We start from the raw sequence: 21483 nt of genomic DNA on the forward strand, positions 1-21483 counted from the left end.
TTGTTAGTCTCCATGTACTGTATATGTCATTCACAGGACGCAGTGCATGTATTCGAAAGTGTAGGTGGTCTCCTTTAAATGAAGATACGTTTATCCGTCGTCTGAGTTGTTTGTGAGATTCGGTATCTCATCCGGAATGTATTTTATAATGTATCATAACACAGGGCCTTTGGCTAAACCAACAGGAAACATTCAGGAAGTTGTAGAACAAAATGCAACCAGCAGGAAGCTTGTCCCTTTAGGCTACAATGAGTCCTTCTGTTCTCTAGTCAATCCGTCATCTCTTTTCTTTCCTTCTCCCTCTGGCTGGTGCATTTCCTTTACACTCTCCTGACTGTCTACCTGTCTGTCTACCTGTCTGTCTACCTGCCTGGTGCATTTCCTTTACACTCTCCTGACTGTCTACCTGTCTGTCTACCTGACTGTCTACCTGCCTGGTGCATTTCCTCAACACTCTCCTGACTGTCTACCTGACTGTCTACCTGTCTGTCTACCTGTCTGTCTACCTGTCTGTCTGTCTACCTGCCTGGTGCATTTCCTCTACACTCTCCTGACTGTCTACCTGACTGTCTACCTGACTGTCTACCTGCCTGGTGCATTTCCTCTACACTCTCCTGACTGTCTACCTGCATACCTGCCTGACTGTCTACCTGTCTGTCTACCTGCCTGTCTGTCTACCTGTCTGTCTACCTGCCTGGTGCATTTCCTCTACACTCTCCTGACTGTCTACCTGCATACCTGCCTGACTGTCTACCTGTCTGTCTACCTGCCTGTCTGTCTGCCTGTCTGTCTACCTGCCTGGTGCATTTCCTCAACACTCTCCTGACTGTCTACCTGCATACCTGCCTGACTGTCTACCTGTCTGTCTACCTGCCTGTCTGTCTGCCTGTCTGTCTACCTGCCTGGTGCATTTCCTTTACACTCTCCTGACTGTCTACCTGTCTGTCTACTTGCCTGTCTATCTGCCTGTCTACCTGTCTGCCTGTCTACCTGTCTGCCTGTCTGCCTGTCTACCTGCCTACCCACCTGTCTACCTGTCTGTCTACCTACCTGTCTACCTGTCTGTCTACCGGTTTGTCTACCTGTCTGTCTACCTGCCTGTCTACCTGTCTGCCTGTCTACCTGTCTGCCTGTCTACCTGTCTGCCTGTCTGCCTGTCTACCTGCCTACCCACCTGTCTACCTGTCTGTCTACCTACCTGTCTACCTGTCTGTCTACCGGTTTGTCTACCTGTCTGTCTACCTGCCTGTCTACCTGTCTGCCTGTCTACCTGTCTGCCTGTCTACCTGCCTGCCTGTCTGCCTGTCTACCTGCCTGTCTACCCACCTGTCTACCTGTCTGTCTACCTACCTGTCCACCTGTCTTCCTGCCTGTCTGTCTACCTGTCTGGTGCATTTCCTTTACACTCTCCTGTCTGTCTACCGGTCTGTCTACCTGCCTGTTTACCTGCCTGTCTGTCTACCTGCCTGGTGCATTTCCTTTACACTCTCCTGTCGGTCTACCTGTCTGTCTACCTGCCTGTCTACCTGTCTGCCTGTCTACCTGCCTGTCTACCTGTCTTACTGTCTACCTGCCTGTCTACCCGCATGTCTACCTGTCTGTCTACCCGCCTGTCTACCCACCTGTCTGCCTGTCTGTCTACCCGCCTGTCTACCCACCTGTCTAACTGCCTCTCTACCTGTCTGCCTGTCTACCCGTCTGTCTACCCAACTGTCTACCCGCCTGTCTACCCGCCTGTCTACCTGCCTGTATGCCTGTCTGTCTGTCTGTCTGTCTGCCCGTCTACCTGTCTGTCTGTCTACCTGCCTGTCTGTCTTCCCACCTGTCTACCTGTCTGTTTACCTGCCTGCCTACCTGCCTGTCTTCCTGTCTGTCTACCTGTGATCTTGGGTAAAATCCCTCTACACTCTCCTGTCTGTCTTCCCACCTGTCTACCCGCCTGTCTACCCGCCTGTCTGCCTGCCTGTCTACCTGTGATCTTGGGTCTTGCTTGGACAGATTTACAGCAATGGAAGCAAGGTAAGCTCTCAGACCATCTTCTTCTTCATTACTTTGTATATTCTTTACGTTTCCATGTTATAGCTTAGAACCTAAGTTAGAACATTCTCCCCAAGCTTTTTCTTGGGTTGTGACTCAGCTGCAGTGCTGGGTTAGGGGTTAGGGGTTAGGGGTTAGGGTTAGGGTCTGTGTCTGTGTCTGTGTCTGTGTGTGTGTGTTCTGTAAAAGCCTCATAGAGCAACATAACATTATAGAATTATGTTCAGGTCAGTGGAGGCTGGATTCATGTAGACTAGGAGAGGGGGAGGGGAGTGAGTGAGGAGGGGTGGACTTGACTATCATTGGCAGTTCAGATTATTGGTGTAAGTAGAGGGGGGAGGAGGGGTGGTAGAAGGGAGCGGTAAGGAGAGGTGGGGGGGAGGAGGGAGAGAAGGGAGGGGGGAGAGGAGGGAGAGAAGGGAGGGGGGAGAGGTGAAGGGGGAGGAGAGGAGGGAGAGAAGGGAGGGGTAAGGAGAGGTGAAGGGGGAGAAGGGAGGGGGAGAAGGGAGGAGTAAGGAGGGGTGAAGGGGGAGGGGAGGAGGGAGGAGTAAGGAGAGGTGAAGGGGGAGAAGGGAGGGGGGGAGGTGAAGGGGGAGGAGAGGAGGTAGAGAAGGGAGGGGTAAGGAGAGGTGAAGGGGGAGGAGAGGAGGGAGAGAAGGGAGGGGTAAGGAGAGGTGAAGGGGGAGAAGGGAGGAGTAAGGAGGGGTGAAGGGGGAGGGGAGGAGGGAGGAGTAAGGAGAGGTGAAGGGGGAGAAGGGAGGGGGGGAGGTGAAGGGGGAGGAGAGGAGGTAGAGAAGGGAGGGGTAAGGAGAGGTGAAGGGGGAGGAGAGGAGGGGGAGAAGGGAGGAGTAAGGAGAGGTGAAGGGGGAGAAGGGAGGGGGAGAAGGGAGGAGTAAGGAGGGGTGAAGGGGGAGGGGAGGAGGGGGAGAAGGGAGGGGGAGGAGAGAATGGAGAGAAGGGAGGGGTAAGGAGAGGTGAAGGGGGAGGAGAGGAGGTAGAGAAGGGAGGGGTAAGGAGAGGTGAAGGGGGAGGAGAGGAGGTAGAGAAGGGAGGGGTAAGGAGAGGTGAAGGGGGAGGAGAGGAGGGAGAGAAGGGAGGGGTAAGGAGAGGTGAAGGGGGAGAAGGGAGGAGTAAGGAGGGGTGAAGGGGGAGGGGAGGAGGGAGGAGTAAGGAGAGGTGAAGGGGGAGAAGGGAGGGGGGGAGGTGAAGGGGGAGGAGAGGAGGTAGAGAAGGGAGGGGTAAGGAGAGGTGAAGGGGGAGGAGAGGAGGGGGAGAAGGGAGGAGTAAGGAGAGGTGAAGGGGGAGAAGGGAGGGGGAGAAGGGAGGAGTAAGGAGGGGTGAAGGGGGAGGGGAGGAGGGGGAGAAGGGAGGGGGAGGAGAGGCAGGAGAGAAGGGAGGGGTAAGGAGAGGTGAAGGGGGAGGAGAGGAGGTAGAGAAGGGAGGGGTAAGGAGAGGTGAAGGGGGAGGAGAGGAGGTAGAGAAGGGAGGGGTAAGGAGAGGTCAAGGGGGAGGGGAGGAGGGGGAGAAGGGAGGAGTAAGGAGAGGTGAAGGGGGAGGAGAGGAGGGGGAGAAGGGAGGGGTAAGGAGAGGTGAAGGGGGAGAAGGGAGGGGGAGAAGGGAGGAGTAAGGAGGGGTGAAGGGGGAGGGGAGGAGGGAGGAGTAAGGAGAGGTGAAGGGGGAGAAGGGAGGGGGGGAGGTGAAGGGGGAGGAGAGGAGGTAGAGAAGGGAGGGGTAAGGAGAGGTGAAGGGGGAGGAGAGGAGGGGGAGAAGGGAGGAGTAAGGAGAGGTGAAGGGGGAGAAGGGAGGGGGAGAAGGGAGGAGTAAGGAGGGGTGAAGGGGGAGGGGAGGAGGGGGAGAAGGGAGGGGGAGGAGAGGCAGGAGAGAAGGGAGGGGTAAGGAGAGGTGAAGGGGGAGGAGAGGAGGTAGAGAAGGGAGGGGTAAGGAGAGGTGAAGGGGGAGGAGAGGAGGTAGAGAAGGGAGGGGTAAGGAGAGGTCAAGGGGGAGGGGAGGAGGGGGAGAAGGGAGGAGTAAGGAGAGGTGAAGGGGGAGGAGAGGAGGGGGAGAAGGGAGAAGGGAGGAGTAAGGAGGGGTGAAGGGGGAGGGGAGGAGGGGGAGAAGGGAGGGGGGGAGAGGAGGGAGAGAAGGGAGGGGTAAGGAGAGGTGAAGGGGGAGGAGAGGAGGGGGAGAAGGGAGGGGTAAGGAGAGGTGAAGGGGGGGAGAGGAGGGGGAGAAGGGAGGAGTAAGGAGGGGTGAAGGGGGAGGAGAGGAGGGGGAGAAGGGAGGGGTAGAGTTATGCTGAGTTATGACCCTGATAGACATGGGCTCATTATTAATGCTTGTTTCTCTGAATTAACTCTTAGGCTCTGATCTGTAATAGGATATTGAAATATCTTCTCTGGAATCTGTGGATCCCCATTAGTTCCTGCCAAGGCAGCAGCTACTCTTCCTGGGGTTTATTATGGATCCCCATTAGTTCCTGCTAAGGCAGCATCTACTCTTCCTGGGGTTTATTATGGATCCCCATTAGTTCCTGTCAAGGCAGCAGCTACTCTTCCTGGGGTTTATTATGGATCCCCATTAGTTCCTGCCAAGGTAGCAGCTACTCTTCCTGGGGTTTATTATGGATCCCCATTAGTTCCTGCCAAGGCAGCAGCTACTCTTCCTGGGGTTTATTATGGATCCCCATTAGTTCCTGTCAAGGCAGCAGCTACTCTTCCTGGGGTTTATTATGGATCCCCATTAGTTCCTGCCAAGGCAGCAGCTACTCTTCCTGAGGTTTATTATGGATCCCCATTAGTTCCTGCCAAGGCAGCAGCTACTCTTCCTGGGGTTTATTATGGATCCCCATTAGTTCCTGCCAAGGCAGCATCTACTCTTCCTGGGGTTTATTATGGATCCCCATTAGTTCCTGTCAAGGCAGCAGCTACTCTTCCTGGGGTTTATTATGGATCCCCATTAGTTCCTGCCAAGGTAGCAGCTACTCTTCCTGGGGTTTATTATGGATCCCCATTAGTTCCTGCCAAGGCAGCAGCTACTCTTCCTGGGGTTTTATTATGGATCCCCATTAGTTCCTGTCAAGGCAGCAGCTACTCTTCCTGGGGTTTACTATGGATCCCCATTAGTTCCTGCCAAGGCAGCAGCTACTCTTCCTGGGGTTTATTATGGATCCCCATTAGTTCCTGCCAAGGCAGCAGCTACTCTTCCTGGGGTTTATTATTGATCCCCATTAGTTCCTGCCAAGGCAGCAGCTACTCTTCCTGGGGTTTATTATGGATCCCCATTAGTTCCTGTTGCCAAGGCAGCAGCTACTCTTCCTGGGGTTTATTATGGATCACCATTAGTTCCTGCCAAGGCAGCAGCTACTCTTCCTGGGGTTTATTATGGATCCCCATTAGTTCCTGTTGCCAAGGCAGCAGCTACTCTTCCTGGGGGTTATTATGGATCCCCATTAGTTCCTGCCAAGGCAGCAGCTACTCTTCCTGGGGTTTACTATGGATCCCCATTAGTTCCTGCGAAGACAGCAGCTACTCTTACTGGGGTTTACTATGGATCCCCATTAGTTCCTGCCAAGGCAGCGGCTACTCTTCCTGGGGTTTAATATGGATCCTCATTAGTTCCTGCCAAGGCATCAGCTTCTCTTCCTGAGGTTCATTATGGATCCCCATTAGTTCCTGCCAAGACAGCAGCTACTCTTCCTGGGGTTTATTATGGATCCCCATTAGTTCCTGCCAAGGCAGCAGCTTCTCTTCCTGAGGTTTATTATGGATCCCCATTAGTTCCTGCCAAGACAGCAGCTACTCTTCCTGGGGTTTACTATGGATCCCCATTAGTTCCTGCCAAGGCAGCGGCTACTCTTCCTGGGGTTTAATATGGATCCTCATTAGTTCCTGCCAAGGCAGCAGCTACTCTTCCTGGGTTCCAGCAACATACGACAGATACATATAGTTTAAAATACTACATGACATAAATTTCATAACACCTTTACCCAACACATTTAGTGTGTTCCCTCAGGCCACAACTCCACCACCACATATATACAATACATCCATGTGCGTGTGTGTAGAGTCTTATCATGTGTCTGTGCGTCTGTGTCTCTTTCACAATCCCTGCTGTTCCATAAGATGTATTTTTGTTATTTACATTTTTTTATTTTGTATTTTACCCCTTTTTTTTCTCACCAGTTTCGATCTTGTCTCATCGCTGCCACTCCCCAACGTGCTCGGTCGAGTCATACGTCCTCCAGAAACATGACCTGCCAAACCGCGCATCTTAACACCCGCCCACTTAACCCGGAAGCCAGCCGCACCAATGTGTCGGAGGAAACACTGTTCAACTGACTACTGAGGTCAACCTGCAGGCGCACGGGCCCACCACAAGGAGTCGCTGGAGGGCGATGAGCCAAGTAAAGCCCCCACGGCCAAACCCTCCCCAAACCCGGACGACGCTTGGCCATTTGTGCGCTCCCCTATGGGTCTCCCGATCACGGCCGGTTGTGATACAGCCTGGGATCGATCCTAGGTCTGTTGTGACGCCTCTAGAATTGCGATGCAGTGCCTTAGACCGCTGCGCCACTCGGGAAGCCCCTAAGGTCTATTTTTACCTGTTTTATAAATCTGATTCTACTGCTGCATCAGTTACCTGATGTGGAATAGAGTTCCATGTAGTCATGGCTCTATGTAGTACTGTGGAATAGAGTTCCATGTAGTCATGGTTCTATGTAGTACTGTGGAATAGAGTTCCATGTAGTCATGGCTCTATGTAGTACTGTGGAATAGAGTTCCATGTAGTCATGGCTCTATGTAGTACTGTGGAATAGAGTTCCATGTAGTCATGGCTCTATGTAGTATTGTGGAATAGAGTTCCATGTAGTCATGGCTCTATGTAGTACTGTGGAATAGAGTTCCATGTAGTCATGGCTCTATGTAGAACTGTGGAATAGAGTTCCATGTAGTCATGGTTCTATGTAGTACTGTGGAATAGAGTTCCATGTAGTCATGGCTCTATGTGGTACTGTGGAATAGAGTTCCATGTAGTCATGGCTCTATGTAGTACTGTGGAATAGAGTTCCATGTAGTCATGGCTCTATATAGTACTGTGGAATAGAGTTCCATGTAGTCATGGCTCTATGTAGTACTGTGGAATAGAGTTCCATGTAGTCATGGCTCTATGTAGTACTGTGGAATAGAGTTCCATGTAGTCATGGCTCTATGTAGTACTGTGGAATAGAGTTCCATGTAGTCATGGCTCTATGTAGTACTGTGGAATAGAGTTCCATGTAGTCATGGCTCTACGTAGTACTGTGGAATAGAGTTCCATGTAGTCATGGCTCTATGTAGTACTGTGGAATAGAGTTCCATGTAGTCATGGCTCTATGTAGTACTGTGGAAGAGTTCCATGTAGTCATGGCTCTATGTAGTACTGTGGAATAGAGTTCCATGTTGTCATGGCTCTATGTAGTACTGTGGAATAGAGTTCCATGTAGTCATGGCTCTATGTAGTACTGTGGAATAGAGTTCCATGTAGTCATGGCTCTATTTAGTACTGTGGAATAGAGTTCCATGTAGTCATGGCTCTATGTAGTACTGTGGAATAGAGTTCCATGTAGTCATGGCTCTATGTAGTACTGTGCGCCTCTCATAGTCTGTTCTGGACTTGGGGACTGTGAAGAGACCTCTGGTGGCATGTCTTGTGGGGTATGTATGGGTGTCTGAGCTGTGTGCTAGTAGTTTAGACAGACCTCTGGTGGCATGTCTTGTGGGGTATGCATGGGTGTCTGAGCTGTGTGTTAGTAGTTTAAACAGACCTCTGGTGGCATGTCTTGTGGGGTATGGATGGGTGTCTGAGCTGTGTGCCAGTAGTTTAAACAGACCTCTGGTGGCATGTCTTGTGGGGTATGCATGGGTGTCCCAGCTGTGTGTTAGTAGTTTAAACAGACCTCTGGTGGCATGTCTTGTGGGGTATGGATGGGTGTCTGAGCTGTGAGTCAGTAGTTTAGACAGACAGCTTGGTGCATTCAACATGTCAACACTTCTTACAAATAAAAGTAGTGATGAAGTCAATCTCTCCTCCACTTTCAGCCAGGAGAGATTGACATGCATATTATTAATATTAGCTCTCTGTGTACATCCAAGGGCCAGCCGTGCTGCCCTGTTCTGAGACAATTGTAATTTTCCAAGGTCCCTCTTTGTGTCACCTGACCACCAAACAGTGTTGTTAAGTAGACAGAGCAGCGCTTTATTATGGACAGACTTCTCTCCATCTTAGCTACTGTTATATCAATATGTTTTGACCATTTACAATCTAGTGTTACTCCAAGCAGTTTAGTCACCTCAACTTGCTCAATTTCCACATTATTTATTACAAGATTCAGTTGAGGTTTAGGGTTTAGCGAATGATTTGTCCCAAATACAATGCTTTTAGTTTATGAAATGAAAAATGTGTATATTTTTTTTTTGAAATATATTTGTGAATGTGCATAAAGATTGAGGAATTCAGTTATGATGTCATAGTGTGATGTCATAGTGTGATGTCATAGTGTGATGTCATAGTGTGATGTCATAGTGTGATGTCATAGTGTGATGTCATAGTGTTGTTGAACTACGACGTTGAACCAGGTCTAGCTCCAAGACGACGACCTGGTTCACTGTTCCAGTGAATTCCAGCACAATCTACCTTTTTCGTTCCTTCAAATTGCCGCCATCTTGGAGCTAGAACTGGGATCATGTATACTGTGCTAGCGCACAAACAGAGGCACGGAGAGAAATGTACTTTAAGGCGAGGTTAGTAAAACAAGGCGTTTGTGGTAAGTAAATAGGGGTCGCCATTGACCCCCCCCCGGGCTGTGATCTATAATATGGTCATGATCTGGAATCAGTGGTCTGGAATCAGTGGTCTGGAATCAGTGGTCTGGAATCACTGGTCTGGAATCAGTGGTCTGGAATCACTGGTCTGGAATCAGTGGTCTGGAATCAGTGGTCTGGAATCACTGGTTTGGAATCAGTGGTCTGGAATCACTGGTTTGGAATCACTGGTCTGGAATCACTGGTCTGGAATCAGTGGTCTTGAATCACTGGTCTGGAATCAGTGGTCTGGAATCACTGGTCTGGAATCAGTGGTCTGAAATCACTGGTCTGGAATCACTGGTCTGGAATCACTGGTCTGGAATCACCTGCAATCACTGGTCTGGAATCACCTGCAATCACTGGTCTGGAATCACCTGCAATCACTGGTCTGGAATCACTGGTCTGGAATCAGTGGTCTGGAATCACTGGTCTGGAATCACTGGTCTGGAATCACTGGTCTGGAATCACTGATCTGGAATCACTGGTCTGGAATCACTGGTCTGGAATCACTGATCTGGAATCAGTGGTCTGGAATCACTGGTCCGGAATCAGTGGTCTGGAATCAGTGGTCTGGAATCACTGGTCTGGAATCACTGGTCTGGAATCACTGGTCTGGAATCACTGGTCTGGAATCACTGGTCTGGAATCACTGATCTGGAATCACTGGTCTGGAATCACTGATCTGGAATCACTGGTCTGGAATCACTGGTCTGGAATCACTGATCTGGAATCAGTGGTCTGAAATCACTGGTCTAGAATCACTGATCTGGAATCAGTGGTCTCTTCTCTGTCTGACATCATTTCAATGATTTCCTGGTCCTGTCCCTGTCTGGCAACAGATGACAGATCACTGATCATAGAGAGCATTAGTCCCTGTACACGCTTTCTAGTCGTTGCCAAGGAAGAAACAGGTAGTAGGAACAATGCAAAAGCACTTTCACTTCTCGTGTATAGAAATAATGCCTTTCTGCTAACTTGGCTGCAGTATGGATTCGTTGTAGCTGTGTCTGTAGCCTTCTAGCTGTGTCTGTAGCCTTCTAGCTGTGTCTGTAGCTTTCTAGCTGTGTCTGTAGCCTTCTAGCTGTGTCTGTAGCCTTCTGGCTGTGTCTGTAGCCTTCTAGCTGTGTCTGTAGCTGTGTCTGTAGCCTTCTGGCTGTGTCTGTAGCCTTCTAGCTGTGTCTGTAGCCTTCTGGCTGTGTCTGTAGCTGTGTCTGTAGCCTTCTAGCTGTGTCTGTAGCCTTCTGGCTGTGTCTGTAGCTGTGTCTGTAGCCTTCTAGCTGTGTCTGTAGCCTTCTAGCTGTGTCTGTAACCTTCTAGCTGTGTCTGTAGCCTTCTGGCTGTGTCTGTAGCCTTCTGGCTGTGTCTGTAGCTGTGTCTGTAGCCTTCTGGCTGTGTCTGTAGCCTTCTGGCTGTGTCTGTAGCCTTCTGGCTGTGTCTGTAGCTGTGTCTGTAGCCTTCTGGCTGTGTCTGTAGCCTTCTGGCTGTGTCTGTAGCTGTGTCTGTAGCCTTCTGGCTGTGTCTGTAGCCTTCTGGCTGTGTCTGTAGCTGTGTCTGTAGCCTTCTAGCTGTGTCTGTAGCCTTCTGGCTGTGTCTGTAGCCTTCTGGCTGTGTCTGTTGCTGTGTCTGTAGCCTTCTGGCTGTGTCTGTAGCCTTCTAGCTGTGTCTGTAGCTGTGTCTGTAGCCTTCTAGCTGTGTCTGTAGCCTTCTAGCTGTGTCTGTAGCCTTCTAGCTGTGTCTGTAGCCTTGTCGTGTCTTTGAACTGTGAACCGTGTGTTGTGGACGGACAGACTAGAGGACAGAACTGTCATGTGGACAGACACAATGTAGGACGAATCAATCAGGAAGATGTGTTCCCTTTCAGATTCAGATGGACAGCGATGGACCAGAAGACACCAGGTTGATAGAGCTGGATGAGTCCCATCGCAGTGAACACACTGTTTACATCAACCCTCCTGAACTAAGACTGTTGGCACAGGGAGAGGAGCATCCACTCTGTTATAGGTACTGTACACACACACGCACGCACGCACGCACACATACACACACACACACACACACACACACACACACACACACCCTCTGTGCTGTAGGTACTGCAGACAGGAAACACACACGACCAGAGCGCAACAGTACTCGTAGGGCCCCCAGGACTCCCAAGGTGCCTCACCAGGGAGAGACTCAGTCCGTTGTTGGAGCGTTAGTCACCGCTGTAAAGCTTTGTGATTTTGTTGCTTACTCTGAGTGTGTGTGCTTTGTGATTATTCTTTAAAAAAATAAGCGCTCTCAGCCCTCCCCTCTATCTATCTCTGTCTCTCTATCTATCTCTGTCTCTCTCTATCTCTGTCTCTCTCTCTGTCTATCTATCTCTGTCTCTCTATCTATCTCTGTCTCTATCTATCTCTGTCTCTATCTATCTCTGTCTCTATCTATCTCTGTCTCTATCTATCTCTGTCAATTCAATTCAATTCAATTCAAGGGGCTTTATTGGCAATGGAAACATGTGTTAACATTGCCAAAGCAAGTGAGGTAGACAATACACAAAAGTGAAACAAACAATACAAATGAACAGTAAACATTACACATACAGAAGTTTCAAAACAATAAAGACATTACAAATGTTATATTATATATATACAGTGTTGTAACAATGTACGAATGGTTAAAGCACACAAGTTAAAATAAATAAGCATAAATATGGGTTGTATTTACAATGGTGTTTGTTTTTCACTGGTTGCCCTTTTCTTGTGGCAACAGGTCACACATCTTGCTGCTGTGATGTCACACTGTGGTATTTCACCCAGTAGATATGGGAGGTTATCAAAATTGGATTTGTTTTCGAATTCTTTGTGGATCTGTGTAATCTGAGGGAAATATGTCTCTCTAATATGGTCATACATTGGGCAGGAGGTTAGGAAGTGCAGCTCAGTTTCCACCTCATTTTGTGGACAGTGAGCACATAGCCTGTCTTCTCTTGAGAGCCAGGTCTGCCTACGGCGGCCTTTCTCAATAGCAAGGCTATGCTCACTGAGTCTGTACATAGTCAAAGCTTTCCTTCAGTTTGGGTCAGTCACAGTGGTCAGGTATTCTGCCACTGTGTACTCTCTGTTTAGGGCCAAATAGCATTCTAGTTTGCTCTGTTTTTTAATTCTTTCCAATGTGTCAAGTAATTCTCTTTTTGTTTTCTCATGATTTGGTTGGGTCTAATTGTGCTGTTGTCCTGGGGCTCTGTGGGGTGTGTTTGTGTTTGTGAACAGAGCCCTAGGACCAGTTTGCTTAGGGGACTCTTCTCCAGGTTTATCTCTCTGTAGGTGATGGCTTTGTTATGGAAGGTTTGGGAATCGCTTCCTTTTAGGTGGTTGTAGAATTTAACGTCTCTTTTCTGGATTTTGATAATTAGCGGGTATCGGCCTAATTCTGCTCTGCATTACTTGGTGTTTTACTTTGTACACAGAGGATATTTTTGCAGAATTCTGCAGGCAGAGTCTCAATTTGGTGTTTGTCCCATTTTGTGAATTCTTGGTTGGTGATGTCACGCCCTGGCCTTATTATTCTTTGTTTTCTTTATTATTTTAGTTAGGTCAGGGTGTGACATGGGTAATGTTTATGTTTTGTTGGTTTTGGGTGTTTATTTGGTAAAGGGGTTATGGGGTGTAGTAGATGGTTTTGTGTTGAGTGTATATGTCTAGCGTTGTCTATGTTGGTTAGTTATCTAGGAGAGTCTATGGTTACCTGAATGAGTTCCCAATTAGAGACAGCTGATTTCGGTTGTCTCTGATTGGGAGCCTTATTTAGGGTAGCCATAGGCTCTCATTGGTTGTGGGTAATTGTCTATGTAAGAACGTTAGTAGCCTGTATGTTTGTGCACAACGTTTGTAGCTTCACGGTCGTTTTGTTATTTTGTTGTTTTGTTAAAGTGTTTTTGTGTCGTGTTCATCTTCGTGTTATAATAAAAGAAGATGGCTTATTTTCCAACTGCTGCATTTTGGTCCGTCAATCCGCCACACGATCGTGACAGAATTACCCACCATAGGACCAAGCGGCATGGAAGGCGGCAACAGGACCTACCTACACAGGATTTCTGGAGATGGGAGGACGAATTGGAAGGAAAGGGACCTTGGGCTCAACCTGGAGAATATCGCCTCCCTCGTGAAGAGCTGGAGGCAGCGAAAGCCGAGAGGAGGCGATATGAGGAGGCAGCAAGGAAGCAAGGCTGGAGACCCGTGAGTAATACCCAAAAATTTCTTGGGGAGGGGCTCATGGGGAATGTGGCGAGTCCAGATGGGAGGACTGCGTCAACTTCCCGTGCTTCCCGTGCTTCCTCTAAGAGGGAACCTGAGCCAGTCGGGCTGAGATTGGAGGGGAGCAATGGGAATGATGCAGAGACGGTTAAGGATTTATTGGGGAGGTTGGAAGAGAGTGAAATGAGGGAGCTGCTGTGTTGGTGCGTGAGGCACAAGATCCACCCGACAGAGCGTGTGCGGGATGTGAGGTTACCTGAGTCAGCTCTACATGCTCGTCCTGATGTGCGTGCTAACCGTCTGGAAAGGACAGTCCCACGAACCAGGCCTCCTGTACGCCTCCCTAGTCCTGCACCTCCTATATTAGCCCTATGTACTAACTCTCCTGTGACGGTCCCCAGCCCAGTACAACCAGTGCCTCCTCCACGCACTAGCCTTATGGTGCGTGTCTCCAGCCCTTTACCACCAGTGCCTAAATTACGCACCAAGCCTCCTGTGTATACCCAGAGTCCTGTGCGTCCTGTTGCTGCTCCCCGCATTAGCCCTGAGATGCGTGTCCCCAGTCCGGTACCACCAGTTCCGGCCCCACGCACTAGGCCTAATGTGCGTCCTGTTGCTGCTCCCCGCATTAGCCCTGAGATGCGTGTCCCCAGTCCGGTACCACCAGTTCCGGCCCCACGCACTAGGCCTAATGTGCGTCCCCAGGGTCCAGTATGCCCTGTTCCTGCTCCCCGCACTAGCCATGAGATGCGTGTCCCCAGCCCGGTGCCACCAGTCCCGGCACCACGCACCAGGCCTACAGTGCACCTCAGCCGGCAGGAGTCTGCCGTCTGCACAGCGATGACTGAACTGCCCGTCTGCCAAGCGCCATCTGAGCCATCCGTCTCCCCAGCGCCATCTGAGCCATCCGTCTCCCCAGCGCCATCTGAGCCATCCGTCTCCCCAGCGCCATCTGAGCCATCCGTCTGCAATGAGCCTGCAAAGCCGCCCGTCTGCCATGAGCCTGCAAAGCCGCCCGTCTGCCATGAGCCTACTGAGCCGTCCGCCAGACAGGAGCCGCTAGAGCCGTCCGCCAGACAGGAGCCGCTAGAGCCGTCCGTCAGACAGGATCTGCCAGAGCCGCCAACCAGACAGGATCTGCCAGAGCCGCCAACCAGACAGGATCTGCCAGAGCCGCCAACCAGACAGGATCTGCCAGAGCCGCCAACCAGACAGGATCTGCCAGAGCCGCCAACCAGACAGGAGCAGCCAGATCAGTCAGCCAGCCATGAGCAGCCAGATCCGTCAGCTAGCCATGAGCAGCCAGATCCGTCAGCTAGCCATGAGCAGCCAGATCCGTCAGCTAGCCATGAGCAGCCAGATCCGTCAGCTAGCCATGAGCAGCCAGATCCGTCAGCTAGCCATGAGCAGCCAGATCCGTCAGCTAGCCATGAGCAGCCAGATCCGTCAGCTAGCCATGAGCAGCCAGATCCGTCAGCTAGCCATGAGCAGCCAGATCCGTCAGCTAGCCATGAGCAGCCAGATCCGTCAGCTAGCCATGAGCAGCCAGATCCGTCAGCTAGCCATGAGCAGCCAGATCCGTCAGCTAGCCATGAGCAGCCAGATCCGTCAGCTAGCCATGAGCAGCCAGATCCGTCAGCTAGCCATGAGCAGCCAGATCCGTCAGCTAGCCATGAGCAGCCAGATCCGTCAGCTAGCCATGAGCAGCCAGATCCGTCAGCCAGCCATGAGCAGCCAGATCCGTCAGCCAGCCATGAGCAGCCAGATCCGTCAGCCAGCCATGAGCAGCCAGATCCGTCAGCCAGCCATGAGCAGCCAGATCCGTCAGCCAGCCATGAGCAGCCAGATCAGTTAGCCAGCCATGAGCAGCCAGATCCGTTAGCCAGCCATGAGCAGCCAGATCTGTCAGCCAGCCATGGGCCGTCCCTCAGTCCGGAGCTGCAGTCCCTCAGTCCGGAGCTGCAGTCCCTCAGTCCGGAGCTGCCATTCCTCAGTCCGGAGCTGCCCCTTACCCTGGTGCTGCCCCTTACCCTGGTGCTGCCCCTTACCCTGGTGCTGCCCCTTACCCTGCCCCTTATCCTGGTACTGCCCCTGACCCTGGTACTGCCCCTTACCCTGGTACTGGTCCTTAGTCCGGAGCTGTCCCTTAGTCCGGAACTCCCCCTTAATGCAATGGGGTTAATGTGGAGGGGGGTCGTTTGGAGGAAGCCTAGGAGGTGGTTAGGTACTGTGGTGACGTGGGGACTACGACCAGAGCCGGAGCCGCCACCGTGGAGGGGAGCCCACCCAGACCCTCCCCTAGACTGTGTATGGTGCGCCCGGAGTTCGCGCCTCAAGGGGGGGGTTATGTCACGCCCTGGCCTTATTATTCTTTGTTTTCTTTATTATTTTAGTTAGGTCAGGGTGTGACATGGGTAATGTTTATGTTTTGTTGGTTTTGGGTGTTTATTTGGTAAAGGGGTTATGGGGTGTAGTAGATGGTTTTGTGTTGAGTGTATATGTCTAGCGTTGTCTATGTTGGTTAGTTATCTAGGAGAGTCTATGGTTACCTGAATGAGTTCCCAATTAGAGACAGCTGATTTCGGTTGTCTCTGATTGGGAGCCTTATTTAGGGTAGCCATAGGCTCTCATTGGTTGTGGGTAATTGTCTATGTAAGAACGTTAGTAGCCTGTATGTTTGTGCACAACGTTTGTAGCTTCACGGTTATTTTGTTGTTTTGTTAAAGTGTTTTTGTGTCGTGTTCATCTTCGTGTTATAATAAAAGAAGATGGCTTATTTTCCAACTGCTGCATTTTGGTCCGTCAATCCGCCACACGATCGTGACAGGTGAGCGGACCCCAGACCTCACAACCATAAAGGGCAATGGGCTCTATGACTGATTCATGTATTTTTGGCCAGATCCTAATTGGTATGTTGAATTTTATGTTCCTTTTGATGGCATAGAATGCCCTTCTTGCCTTGTCTCTCAGATCGATCATAGCTTTGTGAAAGTTACCTGTGGCGCTGGATATTTAGGCCGAGGTATGTGTGGTTTCTTGTGTGCTCGAGGGCAACGGTGTCTAGATGGAATTTGTATTTGTGGTCCTGGCGACTGGACCTTTTTTGGAACACCAGTTTTTCCCCCCTCTCTCTCAGTAATCAGAGTCAAATACATTTTATTGTGCAGTATATCAGCTTTGTGTTCTACAACTACTGATGGTGTTGTGGCTTATGTCAGGGATTTCCAAAGCACTCCTCGGTGACCCCCAGCCATTCCAAACCTTTCCTCTGGGACCCCCAGCCATTCCAAACCTCTCCGCTGGGACCCCCAGCCATTCCAAACCTCTCCTCGGTGACCCCCAGCCATTCCAAATCTCTCCTCTGTGACCCCCAGCCATTCCAAACCTCTCCTCGGTGACCCCCAGCCATTCCAAACCTCTCCTCGGGGACCCCCCCCCCCAGCCGTTCCAAACCTCTCCTCGGGGACCCCCCCCCCCCCCCAGCCATTCCAAACCTCTCCTCGAGGACCCCCAGCCATTCCAAATCTCTCCTCGGTGACCCCCAGCCGTTCCAAACCTCTCCTCGGGGACCCCCCCCCCCAGCCATTCCAAACCTCTCCTCGAGGACCCCCAGCCATTCCAAATCTCTCCTCGGTGACCCCCAGCCATTCCAAACCTCTCCTCTGGGACCCTCAGCCATTCCAAACCTCTCCTCGGTGACCCCCAGCCATTCCAAACCTCTCCTCGGTGACCCCCAGCCATTCCAAACCTCTCCTCGGGGACCCCCCCCCCAGCCGTTCCAAACCTCTCCTCGGGGACCCCCAGCCATTCCAAACCTCTCCTCGGGGACCCCCAGCCATTCCAAACCTCTCCTGTGTTAACCCTGTCCAGCTACTGATAGTGTTGTATTAACCCTGTCCAGCTACTGATAGTGTTGTATTAACCCCAGCTACTGATAGTGTTGTGTTAACCCTGTCCAACTACTGATAGTGTTGTATTAACCCTGTCCAGCTACTGATAGTGTTGTATTAACCCCAGCTACTGATAGTGTTGTGTTAACCCTGTCCAACTACTGATAGTGTTGTATTAACCCTGTCCAACTACTGATAGTGTTGTATTAACCCTGTCCAGCTACTGATAGTGTTGTATTAACCCCAGCTACTGATAGTGTTGTGTTAACCCTGTCCAACTACTGATAGTGTTGTATTAACCCTGTCCAGCTACTGATAGTGTTGTGTTATCCCCTGTCCAGCTACTGATAGTGTTCTATTAACCCCAGCTACTGATAGTGTTGTATTAACCCTGTCCAACTACTGATAGTGTTGTATTAACCCCTGTCCAGCTACTGATAGTGTTGTGTTATCCCCTGTCCAGCTACTGATAGTGTTGTATTAACCCTGTCCAACTACTGATAGTGTTGTATTAACCCTGTCCAACTACTGATAGTGTTGTATTAACCCTGTCCAGCTACTGATAGTGTTGTGTTAACCCTGTCCAGCTACTGATAGTGTTGTATTAACCCCAGCTACTGATAGTGTTGTGTTAACCCTGTCCAACTACTGATAGTGTTGTATTAACCCTGTCCAGCTACTGATAGTGTTGTGTTAACCCTGTCCAGCTACTGATAGTGTTGTATTAACCCCAGCTACTGATAGTGTTGTATTAACCCTGTCCAGCTACTGATAGTGTTGTATTAACCCTGTCCAGCTACTGATAGTGTTGTGTTAACCCTGTCCAGCTACTGATAGTGTTGTATTAACCCCAGCTACTGATAGTGTTGTATTAACCCTGTCCAGCTACTGATAGTGTTGTATTAACCCTGTCCAACTACTGATAGTGTTGTATTAACCCCAGCTACTGATAGTGTTGTATTAACCCTGTCCAACTACTGATAGTGTTGTATTAACCCCAGCTACTGATAGTGTTGTATTAACCCTGTCCAACTACTGATAGTGTTGTGTTATCCCCTGTCCAGCTACTGATAGTGTTGTGTTAACCCTGTCCAACTACTGATAGTGTTGTATTAACCCTGTCCAACTACTGATAGTGTTGTATTAACCCTGCCCAGCTACTGATAGTGTTGTATTAACCCTGTCCAACTACTGATAGTGTTGTGTTAACCCTGTCCAACTACTGATAGTGTTGTGTTATCCCCTGTCCAGCTACTCTGGGTTTCCGGTGCTGAGTCGTGATTTGTTGGAGCTCCAGGATGGACCACACCCCCCCTCGGCCAGCCTGACACACCAGAGACACACCAGTCCAGCCAGCCCTGCCGCCATTTTTAGACGCTCCAAACAGGTCAGAGGTCATTACCACACGCAGCTTCGCATAAACCAGACAGACAGAAGGGACGGACAGACCGACAGACCGACAGACAGACAGACAGACAGGATGAGACAAGACAGACAGGATGAGACAAGACAAACAGGATCAGACAGACAGACAGACAGACAGACAGACAGACAGACAGACAGACAGACAGACAGACAGACAGACAGACAGACAGACAGACAGACAAAGGCGCCACTCAACCCACTCCCTCCAATAAGAGCAGACTGCACCCCCAGGCTCATGTATAAACGCCACTCAACCCACTGTTGTCAGAACTGTAGAATATCTCTAGTTGTTTATGTTGCGATGTGTGTCCAGGAGATCCGCTCTGCCCAGCGAATGGCTAAATCCCACGCCTCCGTACCTCAGATGTGGTCCAAGTGTCTGCTGCGTCACTGTTACGGCCTGTGGTTCATATGCCTGCCAGCCTACGCCAGCGCGTGCCACGCCAAGGTGCGGGCACTACGCATGGCCTACGACATCCTGAGGAAGATGCAGGACAAGAAGCTGCAGGCACCCGATGAGGTAGGAAACAATAGATGTCCTCTGTGTCTCCTCTCCAGGTGTCCTATAGGGTGCAGATGTCCTCTGTGTCTCCTCTCCAGGTGTCCTACAGGGTGCTGATGTCCTCTCTAACTCTAACTTCCTGTCTCCTGTCTCCTGTCTCCTCTCCTGTCTCCTCTCTCCTCTCCTGTCTCCTAGGTGTGTTACCGGGTGTTAATGCAGCTGTGTGGACAGTACAGCCAGCCTGTCCTGGCGGTGCGAGTTCTGTTTGAGATGAAGAAGGCCGGAGTTCACCCCAACGCCATCACCTACGGTTACTACAACAAGGTGAGTCCTGCTGATGAAGAAATGACATCTACACTGACTACCGTATACACTATATTACGCGTGCTTGATTGATCGATGTATTGATTGATTGGTTCCAGGCGGGGTTGGAGAGCACTTAGCCATCCAGTACTATTGATAGGTTGATTGATACATTGATACATTGATTGATTGATTGATTGATAGTTTGATTGATTGATTGATTGAATGATAGAGTGATTGATTAATCGTTTGATTGATAGATAGATTGATAGTTTGAATGATTGAATGATTGAATGATTGAATGATTGAATGATAGAGTGATTGTTTTATTGATTGATTGATTGCTTGATTGATTGATTGGTTCCAGGCGGTGTTGGAGAGCACGTGGCCGTCCAATACTAGAGGGGGCTACTTCCTGTGGGCCAAGCTGAGGAACGTGGTCCTGGGGGTGGGCCGGTTCAAACAGCTGGGACGGAAACAGACGGTCCAGAACCAGAACCAAACCCAGAGCAGAGACACATCAGGTAAATCCATCTCCCCTTCCAGGAACACCGCTGTGTTGTCTCTCAATGCTAGAGGTGTCACTACAGTCCCTGGTTCGATTCCAGGCTGGATCACAACCGGCTGTGATTTTGGGGCGTCGCGAAATTGGCCCGGCGTCGTTAGGGTTTGGCCGGGGTATGTTTAATCCCAGGCCCCCGTCCCAGGCCCCCGTCCCCGCAGGGGGCCTTTTGCCTTTTGGTAGGCCGTCATTGTAAATAAGAATTTCTTCTTAACTGACTTGACTTGTTAAATTAAAAAAATTGAATGTACACAGTCCTGAGGCCGGAGGAGATGGCTGCCATTTTACGGGCTCCTAACCAGTTGTGTTTTTTCGCGTTATTTATAACTTATTTTGTACATAATGTTTTCTGCCACCGTCTCTTATGACCAAAAAGAGCTTCTGGATATCAGGACAGCGATGACTCACCTCGTGCTGGACGAAGATTTCTTCTTTAACGAGTCCGACGCAAAGGAATTCCTTCTTCCTACCCGACCAGGAATAAAATCGCCGTCATTCAGCTAGTGGGTAACCCGCCTCTACCGTCCTATTGGCCAACGTGCAATCACTGGAGAATAAACTGGATGAGCTGCGATCAAGACTATCCTACCAACGGGACAAACTGTAATATCTTATGTTTCACCGAGTCGTGGCTGAACGATATACAGGATAATATACAGTTGGCTGGGTTTTCCTGCATCGGCAGGGCAGAACAGCTGGCTCCGGTAAGACAAGGGGTTGCGGTCTGTGTATATTTGTCAATAACAGCTGGTGCACGATGTCTAGTATTAAGGACTAAGCTGTAGACCACACTATCTACAAAGAGCGTTTTCATTATATTTTTCGTAGCCATCTATTTAGCACCACAAACCGATGCTGGCACTAAGACCCACTCAACCAACTATATAAGAAAATGCTCATCCAGAAGCAGTGCTCCTAGTGGCCGGGGACTGTAATAAGTTTCAACTCATTTCTACCAGCATGTCACATGTGCAACAAGAGGGAAAAAAGCAAAAACAGGTTTTTAGAAATGTTGTACCTTGTTGTAAAAATTGAAATATCAAATTTACATAAATATTTAGACCCTTTACTCAGTACTTTGTTGAAGCACGTTTGGCAGTGATTACAGCCTTGAGCCTTCTTGGATATGACGCTACAAGCTTGGCACGCCTGTATTTGGGGAGTTTCTCCCATTCTTCTCTGCAGATCCTCTCAAGCTCTGTCAGGTTGGATGGGGAGTGTCGCTGCACAGCTATTTTCAGGTCTCTCCAGAGATGTTTGATCGGGTTCAAGTCTGGGCTCTGGCTGGGCCACTCAAGGACATTCAGGTTTTAATCCATTTGAGAATAAGGCTGTAACGTAACAAAATGTGGGAAAAGTCAAGGGATCTGAATACTTTCCGAATGCTCTGTACAGGACTGTTTTGCACAGACTGGAATAGGTTCTGGGACTCATCCGATGGCATATACCACATCAGTCACCGGCTTCATCAATAAGGGTCATCGATGACATTGCCCCCATAGTAACCGTACGTACATATCCCAACCAGAAGCCATGGATTACAGGCAACATTGAGCTAAAGGGTAGAGCTGTCGCTTTCAAGGAGCGGGACTCTAACCCAGAAGCGTATAAGAAATCCCACTATGCCCTCAAATGAACCATCAAACAGGCAAAGCATCAATACAGGACTAAGATCGAATCATAC

The 21483-nt window shown here is 50.0% G+C and overlaps 1 protein-coding gene across 3 annotated transcripts in view; it reads left to right on the forward strand.

The window, feature by feature from the left end:
- The window catches only part of dennd4a (DENN/MADD domain containing 4A), a 182295-nt gene that overhangs the window by 95218 nt on the left and 65594 nt on the right, over positions 1 to 21483 (forward strand). For 2 of the 3 annotated variants that reach the window (XM_055910129.1, XM_055910128.1), the window contains exons 15-20: positions 1999 to 2019; positions 10741 to 10880; positions 18259 to 18394; positions 18746 to 18952; positions 19130 to 19258; positions 19605 to 19761. In XM_055910129.1, coding sequence (XP_055766104.1) covers positions 1999 to 2019; positions 10741 to 10880; positions 18259 to 18394; positions 18746 to 18952; positions 19130 to 19258; positions 19605 to 19761 — 790 coding nt within the window. The remainder of the gene's footprint in view (positions 1 to 1998; positions 2020 to 10740; positions 10881 to 18258; positions 18395 to 18745; positions 18953 to 19129; positions 19259 to 19604; positions 19762 to 21483) is intronic. The other variant, XM_055910130.1, reaches the window with a different exon arrangement.

Source organism: Salvelinus fontinalis, unplaced genomic scaffold (assembly GCF_029448725.1).
Source record: "Salvelinus fontinalis isolate EN_2023a unplaced genomic scaffold, ASM2944872v1 scaffold_0001, whole genome shotgun sequence".
Taxonomy (NCBI): domain Eukaryota; kingdom Metazoa; phylum Chordata; class Actinopteri; order Salmoniformes; family Salmonidae; genus Salvelinus; species Salvelinus fontinalis.